Raw genomic sequence first — 23,684 nt, forward strand, 5'->3', positions numbered from 1 at the left:
TGTTTCATAAACACATAGGCCATACAGGTATCCGAAAAGTTTCACCAAGCATTTTAAAATTACAACAATCAGGGGAAAAAAGCTTTCGTAACAAAGGAAATGGCCCCCAGGGAACAGTCATTCCGTGATTCAAACAATTGTCAATCATTCAGTGACGCGCAGAGGTGTAAACTTGTCAAACATTTGCTGTGCATATGAGAACAATTACGGCTTAGAGTTACATATATATTGGCATGCACACACAATGAAAACTTCGTGGTTGTCATAAACTATTTTACTAACAAGCGTTTATGATGCAATGACATCACAAAAGTGAGCCATTTTCGGTCATGCGACTTAGCAAGAGATGAGTCAGTACTGGTACGATGTATTCTTGCGAAAAGTGCGTACACTGTATTTTACAGAAATGCAGGCAGAGTCATCGAAAACAACTAGCCTCTATGATCAATTTAATTACAGTCAGTCAAAGAGAGCTACTTTTTTTTAAACAGCCCCCCAAATCTACTGCCGAAAGTACCGGTATGCTACAGTCGCTTTTGATATAAATGCTAGCCCGAACGGCCGTATGGTTTCTGTATATGTACACGTGTTCTCACACATGGTAATGACATGTCGTGTTCGGAGGGCTGGTAAGGTTTTGACATACCGGTTGCCCCAGTAACGTTTGGACTTCTGTTATTAGAATTAAACAAAGCTTGTAAGACATCAAAACAGTTGAAACATTGTATTTGTCAATGTTAGTTCGAGGTGAGCAAGTGAGCTTAGTGAACGTCATCATCCGATCACAGTCCCTCTATCCGATCTTCTTTGAAAGGTTTAGGCCTACGAGGATACGTTTGTCCAAGACCAGCTCATTGAGTTGGCACTACATCGTAAGATTCTGACAAAGGTTGGACTTTGATTTCTTCAATAACGAAGATATCTACGAACCCAGTCTGTTGTTGATGCCATTGTTCCGAAAATAAACATAACTCCCCTTATGAAAATTTTCTGTAGAAATTCTATTGAAATTGATGACAAAATTCAATTAAAGTGATATAGAATTTCTACAGAAATTCTACTGAACCTTTATGGAAATTAACGGAGTTTAATGGAGTTTTGGCCCCCTTTTTCTGCAGAAATTCAACAGAATTTCTGTATCTTTTCTGTAGAATTTACAGAATTTCTATGTAAATTCAATACACGTTCTACAGTATATCTGTAGCACTATATTGAATGTCTACCACATTCTACAGAATTTTTATGTAGAATTTCTGTAGAACTATATTTAATTTCTGCACTCTTTTACAGAAGTTTGTCTTATACGAGTTCAATCTCTTAGAAAGTATGACAACAATATGTGTTTAACTTTTATAAGGTAAGGAATACCACCTCATGATATTGCCATAGATACCAATGCAATGAATTACTGCAAAACTCACAAAAAATCAGTCAGCAAGTAAATTATAAACATGTTGTTTATTTCTAAAAGAATTATGATTAACAATCGATCAAAACTTGATGAAACATACAGGGACAACAAAATATAAAGCAACTGGCAATAAAGCAAGGCCTACCTCTCCAGTCTAGCTGTTTTGACCTCAGCCAAGTGCATAATTAAAGTGTTGTGTATCTTAACTCACGTAATTTTCAGTTGATGCTGCAATGTGGATCCTTACAGTTGTGACATATTAGTGAGCTCCCTTCTCCATAACACTGTTAGAATCTTGCTAATGGACCTTGGATCCTAATGTTCCATGCAATTTGGAGTTGAACTTTCGTACTTTTCATAAGAGCCATGTGCACTGTGGACTGCCTCAAGTTCAAATGAATAATGCTTGGCTACACTATTATGTAATCAGCCCATTGTAAAGGCAGGAAACTATTTGCATAACAAAGCAAAGGCACAGGTCAGCTCACTTGACTTAGGATCGAACAAAGAGAGTCAGGTTGGTCTGTGTACTGTCATGAAATGTACAAAAGCAATGGCAAAAGGAATGATACAATTGAAACTGTATACATTTTCCTGGCACGTGTGTGTAAATGAAAATAGCTTTTCAGAATTAAAGGGTACACGAGAATGTGCTTAGAACTCTCCATAGGTAAATGTCACTACCTTTTCCACATTGAAACCAGCTATATATATGTCACTCAGTTCTTATCAAAGCTCATGCCAACATGCAAAAACATGAACTTAAGTCTGAAACAGTGTAAACTGTGGGGAAAAAAACAGAAAAAAATTTCCACAAAAGCTATTGAACCGAAAAATTCCATAAAAAATATGTTTAATTTCTGCAGATTTTCTACAGAAAATTATCAGCAAACTTCAATAGAATTTAAAGTTTCTATACACATTAAAATTCTATAAAATTTAAATTTTTCTACAGAATCGTATCGAAAATTTTCAATTGAATTTCAATAGAAGCATATTTCCATCAGATTTCCATAAAATATACAGAATTTCTATAGAATATCAGAGTTCAATAGAATATCTACAGACTATTTTCGTAAGGGTCTTGATGAGTTGTCCGGGGTCACCCTCAAAGCAACCGAGCAGCCGACTTTGATCGCTTACAGATATCATGGTACGCGAGATTCAGGAAATCTTGATCCTTCCGTGATGTAATGAACTTACTTTATTTTTTTTTATTTTAGCGATCGGTCATGACGTCGCGTCATTCACCTATTTCCCGCCATTTTTCCGACCATGTTTCTCAGTCAATGTTCTGATCGGTAATTTGTGATTTCAACATATGAAATTGCCAGCTATGGATTATTTTTTAATGTTTATGTTTATTACTTTCTTGACAATTATTTCCACTACATGTACATACCTTGCCATTTCCGTATGTAGATATGGCGGTCAGTAGCCGAATCATTCTTAAACGCGTACTGTATGATGACCCAAAACTTCAGTAAATCAACTCACCAAAAACTTCAGTTGATCAACTCAGCACGCTCCTGTTTTAATGAAATTGGTATTTTTTCCTTCTTTCTTTTTTCTTTCGCGTATTACAAGGCTGTACCTAAGCTTATAGTCAGAGCATGATTTGAGAGCAAACAGATTACGCAGAAAATGCGAACGATAGCAACCGTTACCAACAGACTCATTATACAGAACCATGCCCCAAAATGCCCACCCAAACTTGGCATAAATCCGAATCCCGGTCCATTTCGCCCCGGGCTTTAATGTGATGGGTTAATCCTTTCAAGTTCTGGTCGCCGCCCACTAAGATAGCAGACGGCCATTCGCCTCTAGTTAGTGAAGCCAGAGAGGACCAAGCAGTGAAAAAGAAGACCAACCTCAAGGCAACCAGTTCCAAACGTGCTGACGATCCATCTTTTTTAGCTCTACCTCAAACAAAGAAAATAATGCAGTCATGGTCTTCTGATAGTACTCCCTCGGCCATTAGTGACAACAGGTCCCTGCTGTTAGACTCCATCAAGAAAGAAAAACAATCAATTGGTTTGGGAACTTGAAATAAAGGAAGCCATGGCCTGGAATTCTCAACTGAAGCAGAAGCTAAAAAACCGGAAAACTGTCATATGACTTCTCCAACCTCAATCCATTTGGTGAAAAAGAGCGAAAAGGTGATGGCTGCTGTAAAGAAGGAAAAGAAAGAGCTTGGTGTTGTCTCATCAACATCCAACTCTTCCACATCTGACTCTTAGTCAAGTGAATAGGAGACAATGACCGGAGACACAATGCAAGGAGGTAGGCACTTAGATAACAAGGCATTCATTTCTCAGTAAAGATAAAAAAGAAAAAGCCAAAATCAGGTGCTTCAAGGAAGGCAGCTGATCAAGTGTTGTATTTGGTGCCATGGTCCCACAAGTTCACTTGCAAGACCAGTACGGGAGTCTAGATGCCCTCGATTTTTCAAAACTATCACTTTCTACCCTTGTGCGAGGTGAGTTATCCATCATTTTCTATGAGGAACCAGAGAGTCACAGACAGTTCAGAGCAGAGCACCTAATAGACCTCCTCCTAACCTACATGGGGAAACTGAACATCACATCTGCCATCCATGTCTATTCATACAGAAGGTACAAGCCAACCACCCAGCTGATACTTGCCCTCACAAGCCTCAATGTGACAAAGACTGACTATATACTGGTACTTACTAATCCTGATCAGCATTGTTTTTTCTGCATAGACTTTCATTAAGCATCAGCGGGAAGTTCCAAATGATGAACAGTTCTGATCATTCAGCGCTTGATGTTTCTTCACGTTTCCAGTCTCTATACAAGAGCAGGACTGTCAATTGTCATACAGCATCTGACGAGGATACTAGTCTTGCAGAGACTTGCCTTCCATTTCAACCGACTACATTGCATATGTCTCAAGTCTTGCCACTCAGTTACCCTTTCTGTGCAATAACTGTATTAGCTTTCAGGCTAATGACAATCCGACTAGTCGTAAAGGAGCGGTCCCCCAAGTTGTCTCAGACTGCTAAAAGCTTACTCAGTTTTTGACATGTTATGCCTCTAGTTCCACAGAATTGTCCATTCTACATTCTGCTGGTACTAATTCCCATACAGATGGCACACCAACCCACAGCCTTAGGCACAGGAGTCTCATACTAGGTCTTGGCCCCAGTTTCCAAAATGTATATACCCCTGAATTTCACATTACCGGAAAGCTCCATTAACTTAGGAATACCCTACTTCCCTACTTAGTTATCAGAGGATCAATTTCACAGACCTGCCTTTCCTACAATGGCACTACAATGGCACCAGCTGGATAAGATAAACATAACAATGGAACATTCACACCTTGGGGGATTAAAAGTCTTCTGTTTGTCACCCGAGTTGGTCAGGCAAGGACCCGGGTTTCAGGTACCATGCAAGTTAATGCAGTCTTTCCCTATAATGAACGTACAGTCTCAGAATACTAGCAATGTGTGTTTATCAGGAGCGCTATCCATCACGCCAGTTTCCGGTGTAGGCATTAGACTTTTGCTTTCTTATTGCTGCTCATGATGCTGTCTTGTCATCTCAACACACAAACTTCCTTGTTGCCTGTATACAGGTTCCCTCCACGTTTGATATCGACTTATGGCGGATGAATCTTCAGAGCTACGAAGACAGTGAAGTGGTTAATTATCTTTAATGTGGCTGGCCAATAGGGTACACAAGGAATGATCTACCTCGCTCAACTTTACGCTATCACTCATCAGCTCACCTTTATGCAGAAAACACAGAAGTATACATCAGGAAAGAAATCACCTACGGTGCAATTCTTGGTCATTTTTGATAGCAACCCATTCACAGTTAAGGCAGCATTATGTGTCTCCATTGCTGTCAGTGCCAAAGAAAGACACATCTGAAAGACGAACTGTCATGGATCTCTCCTTCGCATTCAATGCATCAGTTAAAGACAGCATCCCATGTGACAACTTCCTTGGCACACCATATAAACTATCGTACCCGTCCATGGATGATTTTATCAACATCATCAAGTTTTACAGTCCTGGTTGTCACATCTTTAAGTGCAATTAACATTCGCCGTTGTTACTGCTGTATGGATCCCCGTAGACCCAGGCGACTATCATCTTCTTGGCTTCTCCTGGCAACAAGCACTTTTCTGCGATACAAAACTTCCATTTGGCCTACACACTGCAGCCATGGCTTGTCAACCGACAATGAATGCTCTGGTGTACATACTGGTATACCGTCAACAAGGCTTTAGTGCAATCAACTATACTGAAGACTTTGCTGGAGCAGACAACCCAAGCAGAGCCATGCAAGCTTATGGTGCTCTAACTTCTACTAATATGCACCATGGTTTCGAACTGGCAATCGGCAAGTGCATCCCCTTATCACAAAACTAGTCTTCCTTGGGAAACAGTTCAACACTATCACCATGGAGGTTACAATACCAGAACATAAGCTTGCTGAAGCTGAGTCACTTCTCATCAATTTCCTTCACATGTACACAGAGACAAATGCAGTCCTTAATAGTCGTGCCAGCGGCTTACTGACTACGCATGCGCACATTCATAATATACTATGCGAGTAACCGGAAGTGTACCCTACTTTCATGGGCGCCGCCATTTTTTTTTTCGAGTACTCGTAAATAAACAAATACGAAACAAATTACTATCATATAACATGCCATTTATAAAATATACCTCTTTTACTAGCCATAAATGTTATTATGCACCTTGTTGCTGATACAAAATATCGTTAATATAGATAAAGGGAGAAAACTGTCGTGCATATGAACGGGGGCATACGCAAAGAATGCTGGGATTGAATTTTAGAAAAGCGCCCCCTGTGTCAATAATTAGATTCAAAAATTGCCAGGTTTTAGACGGAGCGCTATATAGTTTTCAGCTTGCAAGTGGAAGGTGGGCAGTGCGGTTACCATTGCAATGATAATGATTGCATAATACGTCCCTTGTTTAACGCAATAGGCTGTTATCATTGTAAAAATTGCCAATTTTTGTCCAAATTTTTTACACGTTTTCCATACCTGCACTGCTGCAGGGTTTGACGTCGTGTAAGCTTACGTACGTGAACTGCTTTCATCAGAGGGAAACTTGGCATAGTTGTCATATAAACGTTTATGAAGTAACAATTAATTACATTTTATCATGAATCAATACAAATAACATTGCCAATTTTAACCCCTGGCGCGACACCAAGGGCTGAGCCCTATATAATATTAGATAAACTTGTCTTCATTGCAGACTGTGTTTGTTTCGGCTTGTGTGTTCATAGGTCGCATAGTCTTGTTACGATCAGTCAAAAGGCACCATCATAGAATCTGCATAACCTCCTATTTCCGCAATGATGTAAAATGGCGGTTATGCAGCCTTCATGAGAAATTATAGCGGAGTCAGTAGAGAATGCCTGACAAACTTTGGTCACAGCAGATGAAATCCTAGCAACATATGCTTGCCTGTCTGGATGTGGTAGATGGCTCAAGTTATCTCCTGACTGCGCTCTGTACCACACCACATATCCATCTCTCCTAGTCATGAGTGTGCCATTTCAGCGCTTGAGATGCTTGCCATCCTTGTTGCACTTCGTATTTGGAAAGCTCACATGCAGGGTCACAGAATCTAGATACACTGTGACAACGCTGCTTGCATCCAAGTATTGAACACAAATACATGTAGAGATCAAGCACTTCTCACCATTTCTCAGAATATTTGGCTTGAATTCGAAGCCGCCGCCTCAGCAAATATTCAGCTAAGAGCACTTTATTTCCCAAGTGTAGACAATAGAACTGCTGACGTCCTTCCCAGATGGCATCTTGGTGACAGGGCACAAAGGTTCAGTCAGCATAACAAATGAAAGAAACACATGTTGCTTAACACCATTTTGCATTATCTCATGACATTTAAATCTTCATTTTCACAGGTTACACTAGAGGCACTCACAGACGATGTAAGACTTTTGCAGAAGCGTGCTTTTAGGCCAGGAACTCACAAAAACTTCAAATGTTAGCTGGACTCCTACCTTGCATTTTTTTGCAATTTGGACAAAAAGCCCTTTCCTGCTGTAAATTGAACATTATGTTTGTATACCTGCCTCCTCTCACATTCCTTTAAGAGTCCTAAGCCAGTTTGTAATTATGTCAGTGGAATCTCGGCTTTAATACCAGCAAATTTCATAGCATTGCCCTCAGATACACACTACAAGGTATAGATAAGTCTTGTTCAACATTGCCAAGACCACGTCTCCCATTGCTCCCAGGCCATCGTACCCAGATGAAGGATTTACTTGATATGGACAGCGACACTGACATCACCTTCTGGGCTTTTCTTAGCATTAGTTTCTTCTCATTACAGAGAATTAAGTCAAACCTGGTCCCTGCCACTCATCACAAATTTTCAGCAGCCGAGCATCTCTACCGCTCAGATGTTCCTTTCACTCCAAAAGGGCTGATTGTTTCAGTCTAATGTAGGTCTTAAACACGTCAGAAACATATGTTTTCAACATTGTATTCCAATGGCAGCAATTCCAGAGTCAGTGTTGGGCAAGCTGTTTCCGCATATTGTGAAATGCTGGGCCATGTGCCAGCTTAAACCTTTGCTCCAACCTTCCTGTTTTAAAAGGCAAAACCCAGATTCCACTTACTCAGAATGTTGTGAATAAGAAGTTCAAGTAGCTTATACATGACATTAGTCTCTCTGTGGATGAATATAGTCCTCATAACCTCCACAGAGGTAGAGCAACCTTTTCCGCCATATGTGGCATCCCAGACCATTAAATCATAGGGAGACTGGAAATCAATGATTTAGAGAGCATACATTGCCATTCCGATTTTGGAGTGTTTTGAAATTACTCATATTATGGGTAGTAACTAACCTTGACCATCAGCACTCTTAATGAGACATCCATGTCTGTGTGTTGACTGTCACACTATGATTTGAAATTTCACCCTGACATTTTTATTGCCATTCAAATCCAAATGTTGACTATCACACTTTCACTTGCTTGTTTTAAGATTTCACAGTGGCTTTTGTACTTCCATTTAATCAGCTGTTTGTTATTGTAGGATTTGCTCCCTACCAATGTATTTTCATTGCACTGCATCCTTACTTTGAGGTTTGCTCAAAAATTTTCTTGAATTTTTGACATGTCCATTGCATTTTTACCTTTTGCAGCAGCTGTTTCTACTTTACATACAGTACTTTTTTATATCTATCCATTTCTCTTGCATTCCTTCCGTCCTAGTTTCTTTTCCAGTTCCCTCTGTCGTTTCTCTCAGTTTGGCAGTGGCTTCGTCTTGGTGTAGTGCTTTGATCGTTATTAACAGTTTGGTATGATAATAAAGCACTGCCTTCACTGCAAACTTTTGTTTGTTTGCTTTCGTACAGTAAACTAGATTAGTAAGGGTAAATAAATGGTGTCATCTGTTTGCCAGATGCTGGTTCCAAATACCAGGGAAAAATACTTCATTGCACTAGTACTATACAACAACTATTTATAGTACAAGTAAACGAATATGACCATTAGAGTTTCCCGAATCGCCTCTCCACACATCTTATATCATGAGTAAGGCAGGCACTGACAATAAAGTTAACATTAAATAATCTTGTATAATGATTTTTCTGATACTGACCCACATTTCAATGTTGCTAGTACCTTGTAAAAGCCCAATACGCTAAACTTAAATTCTAAATTTTTATGTTGCACCTCAATCTGATGTTGAATTCCTCCAAAAGTTTAAATTGGAGAAAACACTCTCAATGTATACAAGTGTACATATAAACTTGATTAACTTAGATGATGCTATAAATTTGAATAGCTTCAATGATTTAGGTTAGTTTGTGTGACTTGTAAATATCCACTTTATGTTGAATCTGCCATGGTGTCATTGAGAGTCACAATCCTTGTGTCATTGAGGTTTTGAAGAGAAGTAAGCAGCTGCATAAAGGAGAAAAGTAGTAAATTCTACTAAGAATACTTGAAAGTGCAGATGACATCAATTTGCTTCTGTAATGTCTGCAGACTATAAATATACACACTTGGCTCTGCGCACTTGTTAATATACCGTGGATAGTACAATATTTTAAACCAAGGAAATTGAAGCACAATTAAATGGACATTTTTATGGATAATGCCCTATTGACCTTGAATAGTTCTATCTTTATTCTAATGGTGTAAAGTAAGATACATGGGAGATACAGGCATTTTTTGTGACTTCATAGTGGCATTCTAGTTTTGTAACACACAGATCTTGTTTACCATCATATTAATGCACATTTAACATTCTTGCCTGACTGCATGATAAATCAGTTATTCCCTAGTATAACATTTTTCTTATATAGAATAGTAGTATTTTCTTCATTGGACATCTGCCTTGCTGATTTAGGAGTCAGAAATGTATACAAGTCTTAATGGCCTTATGGTTAGTATAACACTGTTGCAACCTATTAGGGTGAGACTCTGGAAGCTTTTTGCTTTCTTTTTCTTTTCAGAGATATTTAATGCTATAAAAGATTGTTGTATAAAAGAATAAAATTTTGATCATGAATCATTATACATATACATAATAAACTATACTAAAAGTTAAGTGAAATTGCTCAGCCATGTGATTGTTTTAAAACTTGAATCATGGCTGTCTGATCACTGTCGGATTGATCTCTGTATGACTTACTTCAAGAAAGATTGACCATATACACATACTTTTCTGGATTTTATTCAATGCATCAATACGAATGGAGTGCCAGAATATTAGACTGTAATGAGGAAAACCAATATCATGGTAATACTCAGACAATTAAGTCTGATCCATTGAAGAGTGATTGTTAATTTCTTGCCAAGCTTAAGGCACTTAATCTGCTGTCAATTGCCAGGTGGAAATTAGAGTGCCTACCGTATGAGAGTCACTTCAAACTTTTTGATACATGATTCTCCCAATTCTCACTTACGGCTCTGAAATTTGGGGTTATCAATATTTTGATGTAGTTGAAAAGATCCATAGAAAATGGTGCAGGAAGCTTCTTGGAGTTCCCAGTCACACCTCAATCGAAGCCGTGCTTAGGGAATGTGGCCGTCTGCCTATATACTACCATACTTTAAAGCGTTGTATCAGCTATTGGGTCAAACTAATAGAAATGCCACAGGAACGTCTTCCCAAAGTACCGGTAGGCCTACATTATGCTGTGTAATCTTGACAGTCTTGGACGACACACATGGGCAACTTCTGTAAAACACATTTTGTTTTTCTATGGGTTCGGTCATGTATGGCTGACCCAAGAAGTTGGCAATACGCTAAGTATTATATCAGCTTTCAAAACACGTATTTCAGATATTTTAAAACAACAATGGAAAGCTAATCGTATGGGTAAACCAAAATTAAGAACTTACAATTGTTTTAAAAGTCTACTTGAACCAAAAAAATATATGTTGTCAAATTGTAACTGGAGAGTTATGCAAATGTTCGCACGGTTTCGGTGTTCGGTACTTCCACTAGCTATTGCAGATGGCAGACACAAAAACATGGAATCATCAGCCAGATTTTGTAATTTTTGTAAGCAGGGTGACGTGGAAGACGAGTATCATTTTCTTTTAGTATGTCCATTATATAATGAATTACGAGAAAAATATTTGCCAAGTGCATTTATTCGAGAACCAAACTTTTGTAAATTTCAGACACTAATGAATATTTCAGATATAGAAGTAACACTTAAGATTTGTCACTTTGTATTTCAAGCTTTCAAAATTAGAACGGAAACTAGCTCTAAATTGTAATTTTTGAAGGCAGTTGTTACCAGCATAGAATTGTTAGTAGTATTCTACTTAAAACTTAAGATAGGTACATTTTTTTTTCTTCATGTAATATACCAGCCATTGTACCCCTTTGCATATGGGCCGGAGGCCTTTGAACGCATTAAAAGTGCACATTTGTGCACTGTTACTGTTACTGTTACTGTTACTGTTAATAATAAGTAAGCAAGAAAAATATATGACACTTAGCACATATATATGAAAGTATTTTCATTGATAAATTGTGTGATATAAAGTATTTAAATGATAAAATTACATGCCTAGCTCATTGAAATAAAGATCAAGAAAATACATACCCTGATCAATTTGTAGGAATACAGAATGTCAATTAACAGACAATCTTGGTTACTAGATGATATATCATATAAAACACATGAGAAATGAAAAGACTCAGATGATTCTACCAATGCTTAATTACATTTAATTGTGCATTGGGCACTCCTGCATTGATAGCGCGTTGATTAACACTTTCACACAATGCATCTTGTTGTAGCAGTAATGTTGTGCACATAGTTAAAGTTACATGTTCAATATGCTGCTAAGGTGTTTTGGTAAAGTGAACGTACTGAATTTTTCATAGCTGTACCATACATCTGTAAGGTTGCATTATGTTAGTGTATGTTCAGAGACAATTAGTATGCAGTTTTCAGACTCATAAGGTACAAGAGGGGCATCATGTGTGTATCACTCAGTTGATATTGGAAATGCTCTGTCATGGCAAGATGCCGTTGGAATCACTCAGTATTTGTACTATCATGATTGCTGAAATTGGATATGTACAATAATATATAGCAAGCAATATGACAACTGCTGACTCCAAAGTGGCCTGTTCTGAATTATTAATACCAGCAAATAATGCCTGTGTGGGAAATATTCCGCGAAGTGCATGTCCTATCTGAAAGTGCTTTCAGTCAGTTGCCATTGATGACAGAGAACATTGTATCAATTTATTTCATTAGGATATCGATCGAAATCTGCACGCACGTGTTGCTCATGTGTTCAGGTCACATTGAGAATATTTCAACAATAACTCCTACATTAACTTATATGCCAATAACGTCAACGTCTTAGTTGGTTTCTTGTACTGAAATTAAATCGACAACTTTATTAAATTTTAAGTGATACTTACAACATATTTCAGTGCACTTTAGCCCTGGACTTTAGCCAAGTTTAGCGCCATTGTGAGCTTGGAACAACATGCGAGCGTGCAAGACAACACTGTATCAATTTATGATACAAGAATATCGATCGATAATGTTCACTATACGATTACATTAGAGACTCGGATCTGCACTGTTTGCCTCTGTTCTGTGATTTTTTCCTTTTTACTGCAATTTTCATCGTTCACATTCACCCAAATTTCGTATACATTAAAACAGGAGACGGGTATTTGGTCTGTATGACTTACGGAACGCTTACTGATTAAAATGCGTCAACTTCAGACCCTTGTTCTGCATAAACGCTGTCAGATCGCCATTTTATTAGGGGCATGAGTATATTTCAGATATTGGAATAAATTCCATGCAAATAACATAAGTTTCGTCACGAAATTCAAAAATTTAAAACCATAGGAATTTTGCATGCCAATCAAAGGATTGAGGAATTTGAACCGGCGAGAAGTGTGCAATGTGTTCAGTAAATTAGACGCCATTGTTTTTAATGGGAACTTGAGCTTATTCGCAACATAATAAAATGAAAAATACATTCTGAAAAAAAAAACCTTTGGTTTAACTTTTTCATTTCGCCGTTATTTTTTGGGTGTCTGTAAATGTTGTAACTAGCCATAACGACCTGTAACGACCAGAAACGAGCAGTAACGAGCAATAACGACCTACAACTAGACAGAATGAGCCAATAACGAGCCATAACGAGCCACAAAAATATGATCTGTCCATACATTAATCTACAAGCGCAGTTCCCGCCAATCCTGGAAATCCCGCCCTCTACGGCATGTTTGGACATGGTGCGGCCCGTTACCAGTAACGAGCTGCAGCATAGCAATTACGGTCAATAACGACCAGAAACAAGCAGTAACGAGCAATAACGAGCAATAAGGGGCCAGAACAAGATAGAACAAGCCAATAAGGGGCAATAAAGAGCCCAAAAATATGATCTTTTCCCCAATGGATTACTCATGCTAAGGGATAGAAAAGAAATTATAGGACGGGAGGGCCAATGTTTTTCAACATGATGCTGAGGAAAAATAGTGAACTTCAAACGTGTTTCCATGAAAAATAGTGACGCACATCAATTTACTTACTCAAAAAACCCATACCGTGAACCTTTTAAAGAATAGCTTTATCCCTTGAAAATAATCAAAATAAATTAAGTAAACCGTTGCACAAAAACCCCTTCCTCTCCACCCAAGGGGACTGATTTCTTTCCCCTGTGGTTTTGTAAGGGAAAAATTGTTTATAGTTTATCCCTGGATTACCATGTAAAGTGAGGTTGTAGTTTTGGCCTGAAATTCACATATCAATTTTAAATCTCAAATATTCACTTCCAAACACCACATTGAAATTGAGCAACATTTACAAATGCAAAGACATAGTCAGTATTGTATCGCAAAAAGAGTCCATGCTTTTCTCATAGATTGCCATATAGTAGCTCAACAGCTTGAGTAAAATTAGAAAAAAAATCATATTTCATGCACACACATGCACTTCTTACCTCCAAATTTCTATAAAGCACATATATCAGTTACCAAACATATATAAATGTAGGGATATCGCTTGTTTTTTCGGGGAATTTATCAATGGTTTGCCCAACAGACTCCGGATTTAATTTTTAAAATGGGACCCTCCCCTCATAATTTTTCTCCAGTCCCTTAGGCCTACCATGATCGCCGACAAGGGTCAGAGTTCAGGCAAGTGTGATTTCATGAACGCAAAACGTATACTACTCGCGCTCAAATCTCTCTGGGAATTGACTCTTCCGTCTTTTTTATATCAACAATACATAAATAAATGTGAATTTTTCTTTTTATTCGAAAAACGTTTATCAGGCTTCAGTCGTACGCCACGTGTACTGAGCACTGCCGCAGAGGTTTCAAGATTGTACAAAGCATGTCGTAGAGGGCGGGATTTCAAAGGACAGGCGGCAAGTGCGGTTGTAGTTAAATTTATGGACAGATCATTTTTATTTTGCTCTTTATTGCTCGTTATTGGCTCGTACTTACTATTTCTAGCTCGTTATTGCTTACTCTATGAGCACTGTTGAAGAAGTTTTTGGCAATACCAAACGTCATAGAGGGCGTGATTTCTAAGCTTGGCGGGAACTGCGCTTGTAGTTTAACTTAGGGACAGATCGAATTTTTTTGGCTCGTTACGGATCGTTATTGGCTCGTTCTGTCTAGTTCTAGGTCGTTATTGCTCGTTACTGCTCGTTTCTGGTCGTTACTGATAGTTATGGCTAGTTACCACATTTACAGACACCCGTTATTTTTTACTATATTTGAGACTACACATATCATGAAGGTTAACTAAAACCCTATGGTTTTTATTTATTTTAGTTTCCCTCGTATTTGTATGAAATGACAAGTTGACTATCGTTTGTGCTGTTGGCTGTGTTTTCACCTATTTTGGCGTATGACTATTATCGCATATGTATTTTTAGAATTCCTCTGTGAAATTCTTGTCAAAATATCATAATGGATAGGTCAGCATATAAGGAATATGGTGGTTTCACTGGGGTTCAAACTCACAATGTACAGTACCTTTAGTCACCTAGCAGAGAAGCCACAGACAAAACCGCTCAGCCAAATAAATTGAATCTGCAACTCTTTCATCGATATTTAGATGTGCAGCGAGGAAACTTGGCGAAATTTTCCCCACGACGCAGAAGGTGTATTTTACTCTCTGTACGCATACTCAACGTATGTATGGTGAAAATTTGGGACGCTATTATTGCCCAAAATGGGGTGCCTCTCGGCCGCAGTGTACATGCAGTTTCTTACTATATCCAGGTCTGCACAAAGTCAATAGATGACTGATGTGATCTTACCATTTTTATTAGCCAGTCAGTGATTTTAATTCAGTACATTTTCATGCTAAATAGATGTTAATATAATCTGTAAACCCTTAACAGTGTGAACAACATTATATGCCAATCTGCCAATAACCTAGGGAATCATCCGCCTGTAATAGCTTTATATAAGTTTATACTTTTGCCAGAAATTTATATTGGTTTATAGTTATGCAAGAGAAGCCTTTCTTAATTTGTGTACAAAGAGTGCTCCATGAAAGGAAATTTTAAAATCGGGCAATAGAGGGCCTCTGGTACCTGGCTGTGTTGCAATATTGTCTACTTCATTCAAGCATGGTAGGCACAGATGATTGAGTAAAACTTTCATTGTCATAATGCATTGGCAAGCAGCATTTCTGATTTTGAGAGTCATCACCAACAAAGGTATAAATGTATAAGGAATAGTATGTATCATCTAAAAACTGAGTGTTTGCGTGTGTGTGATTTTTTTAACCACTGGAGAGGTTTGTTGTGATGATTTTTTTCCAAAAGTTTAATTATTAAGATAACATGGCATTGGTGTTTAAAACCTTGTAAATGTTGCTTGATCACCCGAAATCCAAATATTTTATTGTCGACAAAACAACCATTATGTCTACACAATACAACACGGCAGAAAAGAAAATAATGTAGATTGAAATGTGTGCTTTAGTTGTGGCAACTTTGATCGTGGACAAATTTCAGTTTTGAGCATATTTGGAGTCATTTCTATTAGACATTTGTCTGCTTTGGCCAAGGCAAGGTGTTTGGTAAACAAACCAAACAAATCAGCATAACACTGCCATATCATATTACATCGTCACTGTGCATTGAAAATGTGAATTGTTCTGCCCTTTGTGCTATGCAAAGAGCAACTGAAATTTTATTTGACTCTCTCAAATGTTGAAAATGGAGAAATACTCATTTTAGGTCTGATAGTATCAAGAAGAGCAATGTTATAATTTTCTATCGTTGAAAATTATACAGAACATAACAAATCATGTAACTACTGTTTTCAAAAGAAGAGTAAGTTTAATCAGATTTTGATTGGCATTGTCTTTGTAATGTTGCAGCCAATGTATGGTAATATTATTTTAGCACACTTTTTATAGTTCAAGCCTATCACATGATCTTTGTATGTATATTTTATACGCAACTTTGTTAATGCATTTTTTTCAAATATGAACACAGTGCATTGCATTTATCGCATGACAATAGTATCTCCTAACCTGCTGTTTTGCTGGTTTATATTTATACTTCATCTATTATCCATACCCAAGTGTATTTATGTCTCTATAACCATGTATAAGAATGACAATATTTTTGAGAGTGTGGGTTCATTAAAAATTATGCAAGCTCTGGTTTCTTGCAAAGAAAAATATTGTAACTTCTTTATCTAGGTTCTTTATTCAGGTTGATTTTCTCAAACCATATCTAATTTCTGTGAAGTTCATTTGTCTGCACTGCACTATATGTAACTCATTTGACAAGGAAACATTTTTAAGTTGTTAAGATCTAATACTATACCGAATTATGTTGTGAATCGTTATGAATGAAATATATTTATATAGAAGTAATTGCCCTGATATGTTAGCTTGTACAAGATTTGTTCTCCTCTTATGTACAATACTCCTCTAATCTTGGCATCAAGAAAAGCCCTTACAGATGTGGAAAGGATTCTTATCGGTGCTGATGCAAACAAAGATGTGTATATGTATAGTTAAGTTGATTCAGATATACTAGCTTATTCATTTTGCCTTTTCCCCTAGACCAAGGATACTCCTCTGACCTGGGCAGCATACAAGGCCATCCGGATGTGGTGAGGATTCTGATTGATGCTGGTGCAAACACAGAGGCATGTGGTGAGGTGAGTTACTACTTTTTAGAGTATAACGTACATAGGATACAGTGAGTCAGTACACTGTATTAATGCAAAGTTTGATGTAAGGTGGTATTTTCCTTTTTGGACACCGTGGTGCGAAGCACCAAAGGTGTCCTATGTCGCCACAATGTCTGTGTGTGTGTCTGTCTGTCCGTCCGTCCGTCTGTCCGTCCGTCCGTAGACAGATTTTGTTCCACTCATAACTTAAGAACCCTTAGGTCCAATGTCATGCAATTTGGTATTTGGTATTATCATGATGAGACTTAGATCTGATTAGATTTTGGTGGGTGTGGCTTATTAATTAATTGCTCATTTGCATATTTTATGACTTTTTCGTTCACGCAGATATCTCAGAGACGCCTGGAGCGATTTCGTTCAAACTTGGTAAAAGGATAGTACTCTACCTCATACAGATGCACGTTGATTTGTTTCACAATGTGATCAAATTTGGCCGTGTTAGAGGACTTTTTAGTTTTCGCCTCCATAGACTCCCCTGTATAAGGCAATCCATAGACTCCCATGTATAAGGCAATCCATAGACTCCCATGTATAAGGCAATCCATAGACTCCCATGTTTAAGGCAGTCCATAGACTCCCATGTATAAGGCAGTCCATAGACTCCCATGTTTAAGGCAGTCCATAGACTCCCATGTATAAGGCAGTCCATAGACTCCATGTATAAGGAAGTCCATAGACTCCCATGTATAAGGCAATCCATAGACTCCCATGTATAAGGCAATCCATAGACTCCCATGTATAAGGCAATCCATAGACTCCCATGTTTAAGGCAGTCCATAGACTCCCATGTATAAGGCAGTCCATAGACTCCCATGTATAAGGCAGTCCATAGACTCCCATGTATAAGGCAGTCCATAGACTCCCATGTATAAGGCCAAGAAAAATAAAAATTTAGTTTCTCATCGTATTCATATTGCAAAAAGGATGCAGTGACACAGTTTTTAGTCCCCACAGATAAAGTCCAGGGGGCTCATAGATTGGGTCATGTCAGTCCGTCAGTCCATCCATGTGAGTCCATCCGTTCACGCAGATATCTCAGACGCTTTGACAAAATGTCACGTGACCTTTGACCTCAAATATACATATTTGTCCATAACTCGGTAACCACAAGTGCTAAACCTTTCATATATGGTATGATGGGACACCCTATGATGCCACATATTGTACCTCATTAATTATGTGCATATCTAATTTTGAGCAAGCCAATAGAGCTAGAGGTCTGATTTTTGGTATATATGGATAACTTAGCAATACAATTTTTTTGACAAAATGTCACGTGACCTCAATTACCTTTGACCTCAAATATACATATTTGTGCATAACTCAGTAACCACAAGTGCTACACTCTTCATATTTGGTATGATGGGACACCTTATGACGCCACATATTGTACCTCATTAATTATGCACATATCTAATTTTGAGCGAGCCAATAGAGCTAGAGGTCTGATTTTTGGTATATAGGGATAACTTAGCAATACAATTATTCTGACGAAATGTCACGTGACCTTGGTGACCTTTGACCTCAAATATACATATTTGTCCATAACTCAGTAATCACTAATGCTACACCCTTCATATTTGGTATGATGGGACACCTTATGACGCCACATATTGTTCCTCATTAATTATGTGCATATCTAATTTTGAGCGAGCCAATAGAGCCAGAGGTCTGATTTTTGGTATGTACGGATAACTTAGCAATGCTATTTTTTTGACAAAATGTCACGTGACCTCAATTACCTTTGACCTCAAATGTACATATTTGTGCATAACTCAGTAACCACAAGTGCTACACTCTTCATATTTGGTATGATGGGACACCTTATGACGCCACATATTGTACCTCATTAATTATGCACATATCTAATTTTGAGAGAGCCAATAGAGCTTGAGGTCTGATTTTTGGTATATAGTGATAACTTAGCAATACAATTATTCTGACGAAATGTCACGTGACCTTGGTGACCTTTGACCTCAAATATACATATTTGTCCATAACTCAGTAACCACAAGTGCTACACTCTTCATATTTGGTATGATGGGACACCCTATGACGCCACATATTGTACCTCATTAATTATGCACATATCTAATTTTGAGCGAGCCAATAGAGCTAGAGGTCTGATTTTTGGTATATAGGGATAACTTAGCAATACAATTATTTTGACTAAATGTCACGTGACCTCGGTGACCTTTGACCTCAAATATACATATTTGTCCAAAACTCAGTAACCACAAGTGCTACACCCTTCATATTTGGTATGATGGGACACCTTATGACGCCACATATTGTTCCTCGTTAATTATGCACATATCTAATTTTGAGCGAGCTAATAGAGCAAGAGGTCTGATTTTTGGTATATAGGGATAACTTAGCAATACAATTTTTTTGAAAAAATGTCACGTGACCTCAATGACCTTTGACCTCAAATATACATATTTGTCCATAACTCAGGAACCACAAGTGCTACACCCTTCATATTTGGTATGATGGGACACCTTATGACGCCACATATTGTACCTCATTAATTATGTGCATATCTAATTTTGAGCAAGCCAATAGAGGTAAATGTATGATTTTTAGTATATAGGGACAGACTATAGGATAGAAATTTTTTGACAAAATGTCATGTGACCTCGATAACCTTTTACGTAAAATACACGATTATGTCAATAAATAAGTAACCACAAGTGCTATGTCCTTTATATTTAGTAGGATTGGAGACCTTATGACAACACATGGTAACAATGAAATCGACCTATGTGTCCATAGATCTGAACATATACACTCCAGTGATACTTCTTAATGACCTCATTTCCTGCCCCATCAAGACTAATACTCCTATTACAAGTGGGGACTATGTCAATGTCAATGACTTGTTACTTCTATACAGAATATTATCTCACATAGTGAGTGTCTGAATATTATTCTGAATTGTATTCCAAAGCACATTCTGAAAGGACTCTTCTGGAATATACAGAATATTATCTCACATAGTGAGTGTCTGAATGTTATTCTGAATTGTATTCCTAAGCACATTCTGAAAGTAACTCTTCTGAAAATTTCACATTCTTTGCCACTGCACCATCTCCCTAATACATACTGATGACCCACGGTGTCCACTCAAGTCTCACTTTGATTTAATTTTTCTAATTTGTGATACTTGCATTGAAATATAATGTATGTTACTGATAGGATACTCTTCTGCTATCAGAAATAAAAACAAAAGAATTTCCTTGGATTCTTTGCTGTCAGTCTTCTCAATAAATATCACCACTGTGTCTTTGTTACACTACATTATTTAGATTGAAAATTAACAGAAGAATGTACCATCATATTCAGGTAATATGCACATCTTCAGAATACTCATACATACATATATAGTATTTGCATTGTTGATGCTACAAAAACTTAGGGATGTGGAATAAATCCCCGTTAAAATATTAGACGAATGTTATTTATATATAACATGTTGTCGTTCAGGTGAAAATTGTGAAGACACAATTTGTTAATGTGTTGTTCGAACTTCAGACCTATGAATTATACCATCATTCTAATCATGGGAAACCTTTTTGTATTTACACAATAGAAAGGATAAAGTATGACCCTGTAGCTAATTTATTGTTTCCTTTTCCCCTAGTACAAGGATTATACTCCTCTAATCTGGGCAGCAAGAGAAGGTCATCCAGATGTGGTGAAGATTCTGATTGATGCTGGTGCAAACAAAGATGTATTTAATCAGGTAAGATAAGACATATTTTGTATATGATGTACATGTGTTACATTGCACCCAGGCTAAACACAAAGTTTGGTGTTAGAAGGATTTCTTAGTTGACATTTTTTTCCTGTTAATACAAATTATTTGCAATGAAATAAAATGTTTGCTATTGATAACATGCTCTTTTACTACCGGAAGTAAATTGAATGAATAAACAAATAAAGAACTCCTTTGAATTATTTGCCATCAATTTTCTCAACAAATGTTTCCACTGTATCTTCGTTACACTTTAATCAGACTGTGAAATTTTCAAATTTAATGAGAAGAATGTATTAAAATTTGAATGAAAATCATGTTCAGCTAATAAACACATCTTTTGAACGCCCAAGTGTACAAAGTGATACTGCATTTGTAGTGTGGGTGCTACCCATCAATTATGGATGAAGAAAAAATCCCTGTTGAAATATTCTATGATTGTGTAATGTATAATATATATTTCTTAATGTCAACATTACTGACATAACATGAAGTTATGTTTACATTCACTGGTAGATCTTTTACATACTTGTTACTCAGCTTGTTTGTCCATATTACATTCCCCTTTCTTTCACAGGATGGAAAAACAGCACTTATGTTGGCTCTTGATAATGGTCATACTGAGGTGGCAAAGCTGTTGACGGATGCAAGTACAACAGTAAAGTGAACGAAATCCAAGTAGGTGAATGAAATGCAAGTAGGTGAGCATCCATACATACATCAGAATGTTTATTTTACTTTAATTGAAGATACGTTGAACGATAAGAGTTCCTAGAACCCATGTTACTTCAACTCAATTGAAGGGACATAGCTAACCATTAGTATGTATATGTGTTAATAAAATCGGATTGCCATTTTGTTCACTTCTATATCTCCGGTAACTCTATTGAAAGTTTGATCTGTAGCAAGATGTTTGCACAAATGGATATTAAAATTGCCAGCCAGTTCCATTGACATGCATGTAGAGATGCATGAAAATATTATTGTCATAAAGATAATTTGCTCGAAATGTGCAGTAACATATCTTATTATCATATCCCAAATATATAATTCAAAAAGTGGAGTCCCTTTGATACATGTAGATGTCTTAGCGAAGTTGCAAAATTCTGCTTTCATTACAAAACAATCAGGAGAAAAAATTACACTTTCAAGGAATGACAGTGCTCCCTACTACTCTTTGAAGCCTGGATGAGCTAGCTGTGTACATTTTAAGGCTGTGATGTATTTCCACGAGATATCTTCTCATTGTTACGGACAATATATTCAATATGTGAAATGAAAATATTCCTGTACTCCCAAATGGTTGACTAGCTTGAATTCATTACTTATTTCACTCTTAAAGAAATTTCCTGGACCTAATGGAAATGAAACTATTGGTAAACAAACTTGGTCTCTGTCTACCTCATTAGATTAATGGAGGAATTCAGTCACTACAAGAACAATGTCATGAAGATGTAATGGCATGGATGATACAACTTAGAGATAGCTTACAATATGCATAAAAATCGAATACTCTTTGATGATTAGAATTATATCATATTTGTGTAACTTCGGTCACTGTGTGTTTATATTTGTGAAAAGTATAGCTTTAAAGTTTTCCATGTTTTGTAGTCAGTTGTGTTGTATAATAAACTTTGTACTTGACTGAAGCAAAGATAGGCATTACTTTCATTGTGTTTAGTCTATGTGATAACAAATGTATTGGTCCACAGTGCAAATCTATTGCATTGGTATAACAAATTATAATGACATTTCAGTACAATCGCTTAGCTGTAAATTATTTCGCAGAGGATTGTTTTTCTCCAGAAGCATTAGTTGTCATCATTTTTTTGTTGATGGAAACATTATTTTCACCCTACAATAAGTGACTATTTCAGAGTATACTTATTTTCTCTTATTAGAAAATTCATATGGTTTCTTTACATGATATCTTGTGAGCCATCATTCACTTATAATGAGACGTTACATTGCAGTCTGGAGAATAAAGTTACAGAATGAGTTTTTGTGCGGCCTAAGGATTTATTCTGTAAATATTATATTACGACAGTATTTTGTTTTCAATTCTATGTAGAAAATTAGTTACCAAACCATGAATACATTATATTAGGATGTACGCATCATGATTGAGTGTAGCAATATTGCTGTTTTAGCATTTCTGTTTGAATCTTCAAGCATACAGGGGTATTACATAATGCAGAAAATCTAAACTTATGTCAATTGGGAAATTACAAACAGTATTACTGAGCACACCAAATGGTATAAATCTTAGAAATATTTTTAAAAAAATTGTAAAAAAAATGATATTAATTAGCATGCATGGAAAAGATAGATTGTAGTAGATTGTAGTATTTTTAGCAACTCTGTTCAAGCGTTTTTCATGTTTGGGTTCTAAAGTATTCTGTAAAAATGTAATACTATTAAATCAAGTTATTAATTTTTTAGTATATGCTATATTTGAAGGATTGTCAGTGATATCTTTATCAATGAAAAATGCAATTACGTCTGTATGTAGATTAATTGCTAGATGTTTGTCAAATAAACAGAACATTACGTACACAATATACAGTAATTGTAGTTTGGCATTGTAGCTTAACAGGGCTTCATATTGAGATATGCATGTTGTTCATAGTTTAAATACATAGAGGCCTATACATTATGTGTCCCTCATTATGGCAATGGCAATGGTGTAAATGTTTTTGAGAGTTAAGAGAATCATTTCCTTTATGGTGACTTTAGTCTTTTACATCTTTATGATTTGAGTTTTGTTTTGTTTTTGTCAATATGTGAGTGATTCAC

At 36.9% G+C, this 23,684-nt stretch overlaps 1 protein-coding gene across 1 annotated transcript in view; it reads left to right on the forward strand.

Moving 5' to 3' along the window:
* LOC139123892 (ankyrin-3-like) overlaps positions 1-20,885 on the forward strand; it is a 37,948-nt gene extending 17,063 nt beyond the window's left edge. Inside the window, exons 5-7 of the mRNA XM_070690043.1 lie at positions 3,193-3,445; positions 17,001-17,098; positions 20,775-20,885. Coding sequence (XP_070546144.1) covers positions 3,193-3,445; positions 17,001-17,098; positions 20,775-20,885 — 462 coding nt within the window. The remainder of the gene's footprint in view (positions 1-3,192; positions 3,446-17,000; positions 17,099-20,774) is intronic.
* Positions 20,886-23,684: the final 2,799 nt, after the last annotated feature.

This window comes from Ptychodera flava (genome assembly GCF_041260155.1).
Source record: "Ptychodera flava strain L36383 chromosome 23 unlocalized genomic scaffold, AS_Pfla_20210202 Scaffold_23__1_contigs__length_28996876_pilon, whole genome shotgun sequence".
NCBI classification, from domain to species: domain Eukaryota; kingdom Metazoa; phylum Hemichordata; class Enteropneusta; family Ptychoderidae; genus Ptychodera; species Ptychodera flava.